Raw genomic sequence first — 15,531 nt, 5'->3', positions numbered from 1 at the left:
TTTCTGTTGCTCATTGTAGTATGTTTTAAAATAGTAAAATTTACCATACAAACTAAATAATTTTAGACATTATTTTTAGGGATAAAAACTCTATAATATTTAACTATTGTTATGTTGGAGTTTAATTACAAACTTTGAAGTCATATGAAAGACTTTGCATATCTGTCAGTGTTAAAAAAAAAAAAAAAAGTTTACCACTAAAATTGACCAAAACAAACGGTCCAGCCAAATAATAATTAGTTTGGTTTAATTTGCTATTTATTAAAATCCTAAACCAACCGGGAACACCTATAATTTTAGATGAATTTAAGAGACTGTTTTGCGTTACTATGTTATTGAAAATAATTATTGTAGTTATGTTGTTGGTTAGAAATTAATGTGACTATAAAAGTGAAGGTCACTCGGAGAAAATAAATGAAAAAAGTGGTAGTTCTTACTGGGAAAACATTAAAAAATTGAAAATTACCCTCTCACCGGCCATTAACAGTGTGTTTGGTATGATGGAAAAGAGAGAGAAAAGAAAATAGAGAAAGGATTTTGTAGAAAAAAATGAAATTTTAAATTGTTTGGTAGAAAGGAAATGAGGAAGGAAGGAAAATAAAAATTCATGAGGCCAACCAATTTTTAATCCTTCCAACTTTGGATAGAAAATAGGTGGGAAAAAGTTTGACAAAAAAAATGAGATGTAAAATAACAATTTAAACCTTCACAATTCATCATATTTTTATTTGTATTGGGGTATTATTGTAAAATGCCTTAAATTTGACATTTTCTTTTCACTTTTCTTTCTATTCTATCAAACAACACGAGAGAAACTCATTTTACTTCTTTCACATAAGTATTTTACTTCTCTTTCCTTTATCTTTTCTATCCATCCTACCAAACATAGTATAAAGCTTTTAAATCATCCCTAACAAGTTGCAATCGTCGTCTTTTAAATTTAAGGTGGTTTATGACAACGTCCCATTTTCGCGATTCCGCTAGAGCTATTTGTCTTCTCCGGTCATCTCCATCTTCTCTGGTCATCTTCTTTGCAATGCATCGAACGCCATCGCGAGGTGCCTTGAAGATTGTTCTAAAAAGCTAAAACAATCCTTAATAGGATTAAAACTTATTGTATTCAATACTTAAGCTATAACTTATGGTCATAAGACGTCTTAAAGTAGGAGGTGTTCATTTCAATTGATAAAAACAAGCCGACATCGATGACATTGTTTGAAATTGCTCGACATGTTTTGTTGGTTACTTATAAACGAGCAACACTATGTTGATTTTGTCAGTTGATTATATGCGTTGTATGACGTAAATATTAGTATATTACTAATAAATAACCGGTAGTCTTTACGGTGAGACTCTTTAAATAAATTTATCAATAGAACACCTTATTTTAATTGTTAGATTAAATTTTTAAAGGTCAGATATACATAGTCCGTATTATAAATTTACAGTGCACTGTATAAAAAAAAAAAAAAAAAACTCCTTCTGCATAGCTAACTATTAAAAAGTAATCTAACAATTAAAATAAGTGTTCTATTGATGTATTTTTTTATGGGATCTCACTTTAAAAAAAAAAAAGCCAAACTTTCCATTATTGTTATAGAAAAACAAAAAAAAAAATCCTATGTTTAGAGTAGTGATGATCAGCAATTAACCTATTAGCAATATTTTTAGAAATGTTGAGCATAATTAGTCGACTTCTTTCTATTTGACCACTAATGTGTCTATCAATACGTTTTTGTACTACTGTCCTAAAAAAAAAAACAAAAAAAAAAGTTTTTTGATACATATATTATTATTTAAGATAAATTATACAATTGTCCCATTAAATTATAAGTTTTATCACAAAATATTATATAATTATGGGCAATTTTATAATTATATTTTGAATTCCCCAACTCTTATTGCAGAGGAGCACCACATGTCATTTTCGTTAAAATTTCAACAAAAATAGAAAATTTGTAAGACTTTTAAAATTTAAGTCCCGTTTATTTCGCCGATTCGAGTTTAGAATTTGAGTTTTGTTACAGTAAAAAGCTCTCAGAAACAATTACATTTATTTTTTTTGTTACAGTGAAAAATTCTTACATAAAATCACATCTCAACTCAAATTAAAAACTCAAATTAACGAAGTGAACAAGCCCTTAAAAATAAAACGGATGTTATCAATTGAAATTCGGGAGCATTTTATGACAAAACTTATAGTTTAGGCAATAATTGTGTAATTTGTCCTCTTCTGTATGATGATTGGAATCAATGATGATTTGCGTTTTTCATATACTATTACATTGCATGTGTGGTGTTAGAACATTTTTGTTTAATATTGATATGGATTGATCAGTAATGGATTTCATGCGTGTGCTCTGTTAGAAGTATTACGGGCATCACATGATCCAATTGGAGTCCAACATTGCGGCAACCTCGTACTGGGTTATGTTAGAACATTTATAGCATTTTTTTTAGGGAGAAAGAGGGAAATAGGTCAAAATTTGAGATAAATTAAAATTAATAGGCAAATAATTTACATAAGTTAATAAATAGGTCAAATTACTGTTTTTGTCCATAACTTGTCAACTTGTCTGGTTATGAACCATAACTTGACAAGTTATTGTTCATAATATGTCTGACTATGAACCATAACTTGACAAGTTTATCCATAACTTATCTGGTTATGAATCATAACTTAACCTATTAATTTCTATAACTAAAAGTTTGCCTATATATTTTTTTAAGCTTTTTATATTAGTTTATTTTCTACTATTTCTGTCTTTTTTAGTATGTAATGTTGAAATTAAACAAGAGTAAAGGCTGGGCTAGGGAGAAAAAAAAATTGTTAGAATTATAACTAAAAATGAGTTAGCAAAAAAAAAAAAAAAAAACTTTAAAGAAAAACAACTGCCAGTCGTATAGCTATAGCCCATATGTACACACAGGAAAAAGTTCCAATCCTTTTCCACCAGAAAAAAAAAAAAGAATTGTGCATAAAACTAGTCTTCCATATGTAATAGCTTGGATTTTATTTAAAAGTGGATAAATTAATAGTGTTCATAATGTTAAAGGACCCTCAAAATATCTAATCCTAATACTATTAACTAGTTAAAAACACATTTTAAGCACGAGCATATCAATTTATTGAATTTTTTGATGCGTGATTTTAAAATTTTTGAAGAGCTTAATTTTTTTAGATAGAAAATTGTTTAGGAGGTATATATGGAAAATAGTAGTCAAAGGTGCCGCAAAAAAAAAGTTTAAATAAGGACACATTTATATATATGTAAAAAAAAATTTACAAGAAAAATCTGGAAAAAAAATGCATTTGCGTAAAAATTGCATAACTAGGGATACAATTAAAAAAAATCATTTCAATTGAAAAAATATATTTACGTAAAAATGTATTTTATGAAGATGTCTTTTGATATAATAAAGATCCAATTAAAAGTATAAGATTTAATAAGAAAAACCAAAAGAACAATCATTAAAACAGGAAAAAAAAAATATATTGAGATTAGATTTAATAAAAGGGCATATTCCTTCGGGCCTTACATCCTTTGCCATATAATATGATATTTATTTCATATAACAATGGTTAACTTTGAAAGGTATAGTTACAATAATTTTACTTATAACATACGAGCGTTACTTCTATTCAAAGTATAAAATAAATATCTTATTGCACTTTTTTATTCTTACATATTAGAGTGTAGAACTGTTCCTTCCATAAAGATTAAAAACAAATTTGATGAACCTTAAAAAAACTTTTTGATTAAAAATATTTTATTAATTTAAAAACCATGGAAATTTATAAACTAAGTATTGACAATTTTTTAAAGATCTTAAGATGTTTTCAAACGTTAATTTAACATCAATAATTCTTTTTAACAGATCTTAATACGTTTTTAAATGTTCTTTTTAATTGTTTGAAAAGTAAAAGTGTTTTTCAAAAATAACTTCGTCTAATTAAGAATATTTTTGTCTTTTTCCCCTATCTTTTGTCTGAAAGTATGCTATGGATGAAATGAAAATGTGATTTTTAAATTCAAAAATTGTCTCTATAGTTTCTAGAAACAAAGGAATAAATTGCGAAAAATTAAAATTAAAAGCTAAAATTACTATCTTTACGTTTATATCACTCAAAATATAAGCTTGTGTCACTTAAGACTATTTTTTTTTTTTTTACTGATTTAACAAAAGGCATGTTTTTACTATTCCACTTTAATGGCATAAATATTACTTTAATATTATTTTGAGTGGTATTTTTTTCCTCCCAAACTATAAAGTATAATTATATAATTAACCTTTTTTAGTAAAGTAGTACAGCGTAGAATTTAGAAATTTAAAGGAAACTTTATCAAAACCCAAAAAAAAAGTTAGAGGATTAAAGTGTTAAAAACATAACACAAATGTTGACGCTCGCTCCTTTCCTTATATAAAGATTAGATGACTTACGTTTATTAATAAGATTCTACTATGTGTTATGATTATTATGTCACGCCTATGTTATTTTAACATTATTGAAATTAGGGCTCATCATCAAGTTACATGGAAAAAAAAATCTTATTATTTAATTGATTTTAGAACATGAAGATTGGGTCTTGAAGTGTAACGGTGCAACCGGTCTTTTTGATCGTTCAAAATGTCGGATCCAATCATTTCAGCTGTTCAGTGCAATAAGGGTGACCAACTTAGTCAAATTGTAATATTCATGATCGGAGACTCCGTTTAGCCTAAAGTTCGGGGCGGTCTTCATGATCTCCTTAGAGAACTTATGTTAAATAACAAGATTCTAGGTCATATTAATTGAAATACTATTGTCGTACTCATAGTATTGTGACTTTATTATAATTAAAACTCATGAGGTCACTTTTAATTGAGCATAAAATCGAGGTGGGTTATCAATTGCGTTAGAGGACTTGTGTTAATTGATTATATTCCACCATGTTAAACATAATGATTATAATTAGACGTACAAAGTTTGTTGTTTCTAATATTAAAATCATGACTCACCAAGTCAAATTTAGAAATAATATTTACTTCATTTTAGAACTTGAAGAGTGGGTCTTGAAGTGTAAAGCCTCAATCTTCATGGAGTCCACCTTTTTTGAGATCCCGACATAATCAGGTCTTATACTCGTTACTCATACGTACTGTTCTTTTTTGAGCACCTAGCGGCCCTCGTGGATTTCTTTCGGGGATTTTTATGTGCAAGCCATCGTATTTGTTGAGAGAATTCTAAAGGCCGATTCAAGGTAGGAGTTCTATGTTTTAATAATAGATTTGAAAATCTTTATAAATTATATGTGATATTCGTTGAAGGGTGTTAAGGAGAATTCTAGGGTTTGGTTTTTGTTGATGAATTTTATTATATGTTATGAGCATGTTTTTTAATGAATTCGAATTCTGGATATTTTTAATTCTATGATGTTACCATTATATCAAAATTTTACGGTTTTGTGAATTACCTATTATTTAATAAAAGGTTGGTTAAGGTCTATAGAATCTGTGAATCATGTGATCTCCGATTTCCAGATGGTGTAGAGGATTGATGAGATTTTATTTTACTGCAATTTTTGGATATGTCATGTATTTATATGGAATTTTTGAAGGCTGTTCACTGGTTTACACATGTTGATAGATTTTGGAACGTGTTTTGTAAAATCCGTTTTATATGCTAACTGAGATTATTTTATTCTACGAAAATTTGGAGATCATTATGATCATGTTAATCATGAGTATACAAATTTTAACCTCTGATCATGTTTAGATTTTCAATTAAAATTTGTTGACCATGATGTGCTCTGTGAACTTTGGTGTTTGACTAATTTAGTTGACATGCTTTGAAAATTATAAAATCACTGCTCCTTTGGGTTTTAATTTAAGATAAAATTTATATTCATGTTGATTTTATGTTCTCCACGTTTTAGCTAGAAATCATTTATGTAAATTGAGTTATAATTCTCTAAGTGAGTAAGGGTCAAGGTTTTCTGATTTTATGAATCATGATTTTATGTGAATAAAAGTGGTGCTATGATGATTATATAATTATGTAATGATGATATGAGATGAGTTATGCTACGATTTAATATCTCAATGATATAAATATTGATTTCCAATGTTATTATTGAATGATTTAATATGAACACCCAAGAAGAAGAGCACGTCGTGAACCAGAGCATCCATCACCTTGTACAACAAAAATGTTAAGTAAGCTAGTTAAGTACCTTCTCAATGATAAAATTTTATAAAAATGATAAGGAATGTTTTATGATTAAAGGTTTATGAACAATATGTTCTTCTTTCAAGACCTTCTTATGATGAATATCACAAGGCTGTTTTCATGATTAAGATTTTACTATTTATGACAAGTTTAAAAAAAAAAACTTATATATCTATATATGTATTACTTAATGAAGCGTTGCACTCCATATGTTTATGTTTATGATGTTCCGCTAGGACTATCCTGCTAAGTTGACTTGTCATGTTTTGTTTGGGATTAGCTACCACATTCCTCTCATGACGGCATACCAACGATGTTAATGGTACAACACTTAGGTCCCTAAAGATAAAATGAATAATGTGTTAATGTTAAAATTTAAAGAAAAGATATGTTATATATATAAATGTGTGCCTCGTGCACTACTTTGATGATGATTATGTTATATTTTCATTGAAAACTCAAATTAAATTTTTGTGAGATAAGGAAGTATACTTAATAAGCTTTTGCTTACTTAAGAATTATATCATGTTGCAGATAAGGGTAAGATGCAAGAAGTTTAGGATGGAGGGTGAGAACGGGTGGGTGCGCATGGAACGTTGAATTGAAAACGGAAAGACGCCATCGATGATGTGTAATTTTTAATGAGCTTTATTTAATTATATTCCGCACTTTTGATTTTGAGACTTCAGTTATTGCTAAACTTCTTTTTTTTAGGTTCTATGTTTGGTATGAAGGAAAGAAAATATGATAAAAAGGAAATATGAAAGTAATGGAAAATAGTAATGATAGAAATGAAATTAATTTTCTTTTATGTTGTTTGGTATGAGAAGATGGAAAGAAAATGAACTTACCTTTACTTGTTTGGTATTGGAAGTTAAATTAGGAGGAAAGAGAAAATTTTACTTATAAATTACTTTTATACCCTTAAATTTGTTGCTTGGATGTTGATAGAGAAAGGGTAGTTTAGTAATTTTACCTACTTTAATTAGTTGTCCCTATTTTTCATCCCATTTGTGGAAAGAAGAAAAATGGTGGGACCCACATGTACTATTTTTCACTCCATTTTCTCTTCCTTTCTCTTTTTCCTCCTACCAAACAACCTGCATTTCTATTTTCCCTCCCAAAATCTCTGGACCTTCTCCCTTCCTTCTACTTTTCTTTCCTACCAAACATACTCTAAGTAATTATGTTTTCTTCACATACTTTATCTAATTAGATGATTGTTCTTTAGACTTTTGGGACTTGTCATTTATGGATAACGGTTCGTTTTTTATTTAGAAAAAAAATTATTACATTATTTTTCTGGGATTTATATACATGTTTGAGTTTATTTTCTATTTCTATTAAAATTGTTGAAGTTAACGAAGCAAGTAACGAATCATGTGACGTTTGTAAATAGGTGTTACATAAAGTGTATCAGTCATACCGGTCATTTGATTTTCTTTTTCGAAAGATTTTCTTTTTTTTGTGTTTATTATAAAATAATAATAATAATAATAATTAATAACATTTTTCATCAAACTTGTTTTTTGACACTAATTTAATACAATCATTTATAAAATATGACATATTGAAATAATTTTACAAATAAAGAGGATAATTTATCTATATATTACACACTTAAGAGTGTCAAAGAGTTGGCTTCTAAAAATGCCATATGTTAACCTTTATGAAAGCCACATGTTGACTTCAACTTTTTTTTAATTATGTTTTTTGATTCTCTCGATTTTTCTTTCTATTTTTTCATTTTTAGACTTTTTTACATTTTTCTTCTCTTTCTTTGTTTTTTTCTCCTACATATTGCCTTTTTTTCCCCACTATTGCCTTTAGCAGTACAACTTTTTTTTTGTATTTCATTCACAAAGTGTGAATGAGTTTTTAAATAGGGACGGACAAAACATAAGATGAAACATACATGTTTCATTTGTCTTTTTTAAAAAAGATATATGTTTATAACCATGACTTATTGAAATACATTTGTCTAATTTAAAACGTGCATTTGATCCTTTTATTTTATTTATTTATTTTAAATATTGTGTTTTCTAATTGTGCCTTATTGAACTTTACCCCTTATTATGCTCTCATTTAAATAAATTTAAATATGTGCTTGTCTAAATTTTTGATGTTGCTAATATTTCTTTTTTCTAATTATATGGGTAAAAAATATAACATACTTAGGTCCTGTTCATTTCACCGATTTGAGTTTAACTACAGCAAAAAGTTCTCAAAAACAGTCACATCTAACTTTTTTACTGTAGTAAAAAGTTATTACATAAAGTTACATTAAAAACTCGAATCAATGAACTAAACGGACCGTTAATACTCACGCGCGTAGTGCGTATTTTAACTAGTCATAATTAAAAGTTTAGATAATAAATTGCTAAAATTATACAAATTGAGTAAAATACGTAAAATATTATTATTTTTTAAAAAAAATATCTTTCACAACTATTTTGACATGGGGGTTTTTAGTTGTTTAGTATATAAATAATGAATGAAAAAGAAAATGGTTAATTAATTAATTTTTTTTAATAAGGGGTATAAAGGGTTAATTTCAATAATAGCTCTCATGAATAAATTATTATTAGTTGTAGCATAATTTTTGTATACTTTCACAATTAGTATTGTCATGTAGCAGTGTGAGGTAAAATGACTTCTATGTCACTTAGGTCAAAATTATAATTTAAAAGCACCTTAAAGAGACTCTCAACTCTCTCATGCCCATTCTCTCTCTCTCTACACCCCATTTTCAGCTCTCTTTCTTTCTCTCTCTCAAGTTTGGCCTCTATCTCTACTCAGTCTCTCTCTTCCCTACGCCTTCATTTCGTCGTCGCCAATACTCTGGTTGTGCACCAGATCGAGGTTGGTACACAATTTTTTTGTTTTTCTTTTGTTTTTTTCTTTTAAATTTATTTTTCGAGAGAGTTAGTACATATAACTAGAAAAAAATACTGGGTTGAACTTAATGTGATAGGAATTGATACTATCCTTCGTCAATTTGAGATTTTGGATGGTTTATAATTGATATGTAAATTGATTGTAACGACAACTACGTCAAAGACATAGTTAACCTTGGGAGTCATAGTATTGTGACTAATAGTGTTATATGTTCGTCATAATACTATGACCAATCAGTCATAACAGTATGAGTCATTGCTTATGAGTCAAATTATAACCGTTTGAGTCAAAATGGCCGGTCATAGTATTATGACTGTCCATAAGGCAGTTATAGTGATGTGACCGGACTGTCATAATATTATGACTGAAATGACCCATAATGTTATGACTAGCACACTATGACTGTCTTATGACCGACCATTACACAGTGTTATGATTGACCATTTCTAATGACTCTATGCCGATTAAAAGTAATTGCATGTTGACTAACAGTTATTGTTTTTGAAATTATTTAGGAATAGATGCTGGATTGAACGTCTTCATCAAGTACAATGGACATTGGGATCGTGCTTCGAGATACGTCGGTTGTGAAATGAAGGGGATATTGGTCCCCATCAACACAACTTATATTGGTCTTATAGATTTGGTGAGAAATGTGCTTGGGATTCGACCACAAGGAAAAAAATTTATTCTTAAGTTATGTTGTTAAAGATGATGAAGCTCCTGTGAAGATATCGTCTGACTATGATGTCACATTCTACCTCCAAAGTCTTTTTTTTTTCTTCTAAGATGACAAAAATTGGTAAAAAAACAATAAATACAAAAAAAATAAGAAAGCAAATAAAGTTGTTAATTAATGTACTATGACTAACACATTAAGAGTCCGACAATTGTTCGGTCATAGTACTATGACTGACGGTTATAAGTGTTATGACTAATGACCGCCCATAAAAAAAAAATACTATGACTGACACACTAAGAATCCGACAATTGTGCGGTCATATTACTATGATCTAGGGTCATAATGCTATGACCACAGACTCATTAGTCATGCAGTCGCATTATGAGCCTGACAATTATGCAATCACATTACTATGACCGAGGGTCATAATGCTATGACCGTAGGCTCATCAGTCAAGCAATCGACCTATGCGTCTGCCTGTCTAATGGGCGGTCATAGTAATTATGACCGTTGGTCATATTACTATGATCGCATGATGTGTTTGTCTTATGATCGGTCATAATAAAATTATCAAGCGGTCATAATGATATGACCGGCCATCAGGCATAGTCACAGACCAAATAAGGAGCATAATGACAATCCAATGACCCCAAAAAATTTTAAATAACTGACCTTATATGCTTTTATCTCCTCCTCCAAAGCCTTTATTTTCTTCTAAGATGACAGAAAATGGTAAAAGAAAAAAAAATACCTAAGCAAAAAAAAAAAATAATAATAATAAGAAAAGCCAACAACGTTTTCACTTTTGTCTCAAAATCCGCCATTGACCTCGTCTATTTCATGGCTGATTTTTTTGGCGAAGAGGGTGAGGATTCCTCGGTTCGTTCTTCTCTGACGAAGAAGTTTAGGCGTTGATTTCTCCGGCGAAGGTTCATCGGTTCTCGTCGCGTGATTACGTGGGTTCTCGCTGTCGTGGTTTTCACTGTCGTGAGTTCGTCAGTGCTCATGGTGGTAGACGGTGGTGGTCGTTGGGGTTTCTTAGTCTATGCGCACACCCGTGTTCGTTCTCCTCCTCTCTCTACTTTGAATATTTAAATTATAAAAGGCTTCATAATATATATTTAAGATTTTAAAACTGAAATTTTAATTCAAATAAAAATGATTTAGGAGACGTTTGGTTCATGGATTAGAACCATGTGATTAGAATCATTTTTGATTTACGTGTATTTTTTGTGAAAAAAAATACTGTAACAAACTACGAATTATGATTCGAATCAGGGAACGAATCTCCTAATCAAATGACCCCAGTCTTACTTTTACTCACATAGTAAAACTAATTGTAAAAATATATAAAAATAATACTAAAATTAATAATCATTTATTGCTATTATTGAAATTAACTCTTTTAAATGTGCAGTGGTGTTCAAAAAGTCCCCCGAGGACAGGGAAAAGCCCCGAGGCCAGAGAAAAGCAGCCGCTTATTCGCTTCATCAGCTTCGCTCAACAAAAGAAGGTAGACACAAAATCTTCAATTACTCTTTTTCTCCTTCAAATTCAATTTTTTTGTTTGGTTTCTGTCTAGAAAGTCATAAACTTAACTACAAATTTTCATTACAAACGCAGAAAAATGATTAGAAAAGCACTTCACAGTCCTCGACCCAACTCTTATTTCAAGCTATTCTCTTCATATTCTTCTTCTTCTCCTTTGGATTTGGAAATCCAATTACGCTCTCTATGTGAAAAACCCAATTCCCAATTTTCCGAGGCGTTTTCGCTTTTTAACCGTGCCATTGAATCCGAAAGGTTCGTTTCTGCTTCGACCTGCAATTTCCTTGTTCACGCACTTACAAGGTCTCGGAACTATGATTTATCTTTTTCTGTTTATGAAAAAATGACCCATCTTCGTATTTTTCCCAATTTTATATCGTTGAGTTGTTTAATTGCTTGTTTTGTTGATGCCCGCAAGCCAAAATTTGCGCTGGGGGTTTTGGGGTTGGTTTTGAAGCGTGGTTATAAGGCTAATGCGCTTGTTAGGAATCTTGTGTTGAAGGGTTTTTGTCGAAATGGTGAAGTTGAAATGGCAAGGGAGTTTTTTGATGTAATGCGCAGTTACTATAGTTTGCCACCGGACGTTGCGAGTTATAACTTGATTATAAATGGCCTTTGCAAGGTTAAAAAGTTGAAGGAAGCATTGGAATTGTTAGTTCAGATGGAGGTTTCGGGTTGTCCCCCGAATTTGGTGACCTACACCATCTTGATGGATGGTTTTGTTAGAGATGGTCGAGCGGACGAGGCGTTCGATTTGTTGAAGGAGATGATAGAATTTGATTTGGAAGCTGACGTTGTCGCATATACTACGCTTATAAGTGGTTTTTGCAATGAAGGGAATTTCGATAGAGGATACAAGCTCTTTGATGAGATGCTTCGAAAGGGGATTGCTCCTAATGTAGTTACCTATAGTGGTTTAATTCACCAGCTTTGTAAAATGGGGAAATTGATAGAAGCCACCGAGATGTTGAACGAAATGACGCGACGTGGAGTTAAGCCTGATGTTGTAACTTACACCAGTTTACTTGATGGGCTTTTCAAGGGCGAAAAGGCTGCAAAAGCCAAGGAGATTTTCGATGTGATTCTAGAGAGTGGTGAAGAGCCTACTACTGTTACTTGCAATGTTATGATTAATGGATTGTGCAAGGAAGGGCTGATAGGCGATGCTTTTAAAATTGTGGAAATGATGGTGGAGAAAGGGTTGAAGCCTGATGTGGTTACTTACAACACGTTACTCATGGGACTTTGTTTGGATGAGAGGGTTGATGAGGCAATAAAACTTTTTGGTTCTATATCAAAGGATGAAAACTCTGTTGCGTTGGACGTCATCACATTTAACATGATAATAATGGGTCTGTGCAAGGAAGGCCGGGTGAATGAGGCCGTGGAAATCTATGATATGATGGTTAGAAGGGGTTTAGTAGGTAACCTGGTAACCTATAATACTTTGATCGGGGCTTCTTTACAAATGGGAATGATGAACAAAGCAATGGAATTCAGAAAACACATGCTGGATATTGGACTAGTTCCAAATGCGGTTACATATAGTGTTATGATTAATGGATTTTGCATGATGCGTTTTCTCAGTATTGCCAAAGGACTTGTTTGTAAGATGAGAGCTTCTGGGATCATTCCTAGTGCTATTGACTACAACACAATAATGGCATCCTTATGTATTGAAGGCAGTTTGGAGCAAGCTAGGAAGTTGCTTCAGGAAATGAGGAACTCAAATCAGGGACCCAACATTGTCTCTTATAATACGCTGATCGATGCTACTCTTAGAGAAGGGGATATCAGTTCTGGCAGAGAATTGGTTATGGAAATGCTGAATTCGGGATTAGAACCGGATACTTTCACCTATTCCACAATAATAAACAGATTTTCAAAACTTGGGCTTTTGGATGATGCTAAGAGGGTTCTTGAGAAGATGGTTTCTTCTGGTTTAAAGCCTGATGCCTTTGTGTATGATTCTTTGTTAAAAGGTTACTATTCAAAGGGTGAAACAAAAGAAATCATCGATCTGTTTCATCAAATTGCTAATAAGGGTGTTGCTCTAGACCAAGTACTTACTAATACTATCTTGATGTGCGTTTGTCACTGCTCCGAAGACGTTGATGTCATGGAAATTCTCCCCCATAAGGGTGTTGCTCTAGACCAAGTACTTACTAATACTATCTTGATGTGCATTTGTCACTGCTCTGAAGACGTTGATGTCATGGAGATTCTCCCAACTTTTTCGCAAGAAGCATCAAAAGGAAAAAACATTTTAAGCAATGAGCTGTTGGCAAAACTCGATAAATCTTTCCCAAGACTCGGCTTATGTGCTGGATGAAGCTTCTTTCTTCTCAGGAAGACTTTTCTAATGATATACCGATTGTCTTCATCACTATCTCAAGTAAATCTTGCATTCTCTATCTTATAGTCTATCTTTTCGTTTACTGCTTTGTACCCATGGAATGATCACTTGTTCTCTTCATTTCTATTCACCAATCTAGAACGGACTGGTTTGATCTACTATCTTTGCTTAGGATGTAATTTTTTTAAAACAAAGGATTTAATTTTCTGTTTATTTTAGTTCTTTGGAATGATCACTTGCTTTGAAATTCATTTGATAAACTCCTTCGCAGTGTAGTCTTTCTTTTACAATATGTTTGAAATATGTATCCGTATCTGACAGAGACCTGAGTTTTTGGGCTTGACCTTGGAAGCTTTATGTGAACTAGAATATAGTCTCACCCTATTTTATTGGGATTTTTAGGTAGATGTTTAACACTCACCCACCGAATTCTACATTTGGAGGCTCTCACAAATTAGAGATCTACCGTCAAGGTCATTCGGAGGTACACCATTGTCGCTAGAAATTAATTGTCTACTGGATATCATATTGCTCGAAACCATATTAGGAAGAACGAGATTTTACATATTTTTTGTATAATCATCACGCGTGTAAATGTTTTAAATAGACGCACAATGAAAATGTGTATTCTTATCATCATAACTATTATAAGATGTTAATGAGAGGCAACTTTGGCTATTCTAATGCTGTAACTGAGGGAATTCTGGAGCAGGAATTTACACATCCTAGGGCTTGATAAAGTCTTGTCATAGCATCTACATTATCTTATTTGCATACTATGACTCAAACGTGTCGGGGATTCTATTTTCTGTGTGATTCTGAATATGAACATCACTAGCAGCACGGTGAACTTTCATATTTATCTGCATGATGATATCTCGTTTGTACACTTGTATGTATGCCTGTAATATATATACTTATTTATGCCAGTCACTATGGAGTTTTTGCATTATCTCTAAACAAATAATTAAGCATAGAACTCAAAACTGAAAACTATAGCTGATTTGTGGTACATACGTGAGTTGAGTGATTGGGTGGTAGGGGATCACTTAAAACCTACCAAATTCACCCCCATGACTAACCTCATTGTCTTTCGTTTTTGTTAGTACCTTGTAGAATCGATAAACATCGCACGGAAGTTGAGGGTGGCTTTGGATGCTATAGAAAATTCTTGACTTAGCTCTTGCAAGCAGCTTCTTGAACATGTAATGATTTGCATATTCGGGTTTGATCACAAATCTCAGTTGCTGGAGTCCAACAATAGTGATCGATAGGCAACCTGCGGAGGCTATGGGGTAACATATTTTTGTGGTTTTTGAAGATTTCTTTATTGCCGGAGCAATCAAAGCAGAGAAAACAAAATGGTTGCTACTTGCTAGCGAGATAAGATGAAATTAGCAATTGTTTGTTCATTAGTTAATGGGATACTAGGAATTATGTGGATCATCAGTTAGTGACTTTTGAATCTTTGTTTAGGTTGCATGCTAAAAGGTAGCTTTCTTCCATCTTGTAAGAGCACTTTATTTATCACTACAAATATTTAGCATTATAGATATAGATCACTGCTCCTTTTTTTTTTTTTTTTTTTCTCTTTCTTTCTTTTTACAAATTTTTGTTGTTCTCTTTTATCTGACCTTTGTTAGAAACCGGTCTCCTCTCTTATAGATTCTTAGTCATTGTAGTCGTTTTTGTGATCGTTTTTGGTCCTTTTCTGTATTCCAGAACCTCCCGAAAGAAATTTGATTCATTTGAGTAGAAAGTTGTTGAATTCTGGTGTATTTACTACAATCGTTCATCTTCTGGATATCTTCAGCCAAAGATACATAAATATGTGGT

At 31.5% G+C, this 15,531-nt stretch overlaps 1 protein-coding gene across 1 annotated transcript; it reads left to right on the top strand.

Annotated features, from left to right (window-relative positions):
* The first annotated feature begins 11,245 nt into the window (after positions 1-11,245).
* On the top strand, positions 11,246-15,255 carry LOC21386131 (pentatricopeptide repeat-containing protein At4g28010). The gene is made up of 4 exons (XM_024176351.1): positions 11,246-13,386; positions 13,480-13,734; positions 14,098-14,179; positions 14,802-15,255. Exons 1-2 carry the CDS (start codon positions 11,419-11,421, stop codon positions 13,669-13,671), a joined length of 2,160 nt encoding a protein of 719 aa, XP_024032119.1. The 5' UTR covers positions 11,246-11,418; the 3' UTR covers positions 13,672-13,734; positions 14,098-14,179; positions 14,802-15,255.
* The last annotated feature ends 276 nt before the right edge of the window (positions 15,256-15,531 follow it).

Source organism: Morus notabilis, unplaced genomic scaffold (assembly GCF_000414095.1).
Source record: "Morus notabilis unplaced genomic scaffold, ASM41409v2 Scaffold2354, whole genome shotgun sequence".
NCBI lineage: Eukaryota > Viridiplantae > Streptophyta > Magnoliopsida > Rosales > Moraceae > Morus > Morus notabilis.
Note: the sequence above shows the minus strand (reverse complement) of the source record. Positions and strands in the feature narration are given on the sequence as shown.

Bases quoted from the DNA above. Each gene is read 5' to 3' on its own strand.
- LOC21386131 (XM_024176351.1), top strand. From the start codon at position 11,419: ATGATTAGAAAAGCACTTCACAGTCCTCGACCCAACTCTTATTTCAAG. The intron at 13,387-13,479 runs GTTGCTCTAGAC...CTCCCCCATAAG, and splicing joins ATCAAATTGCTAATAAGGGT to GGTGTTGCTCTAGACCAAGT.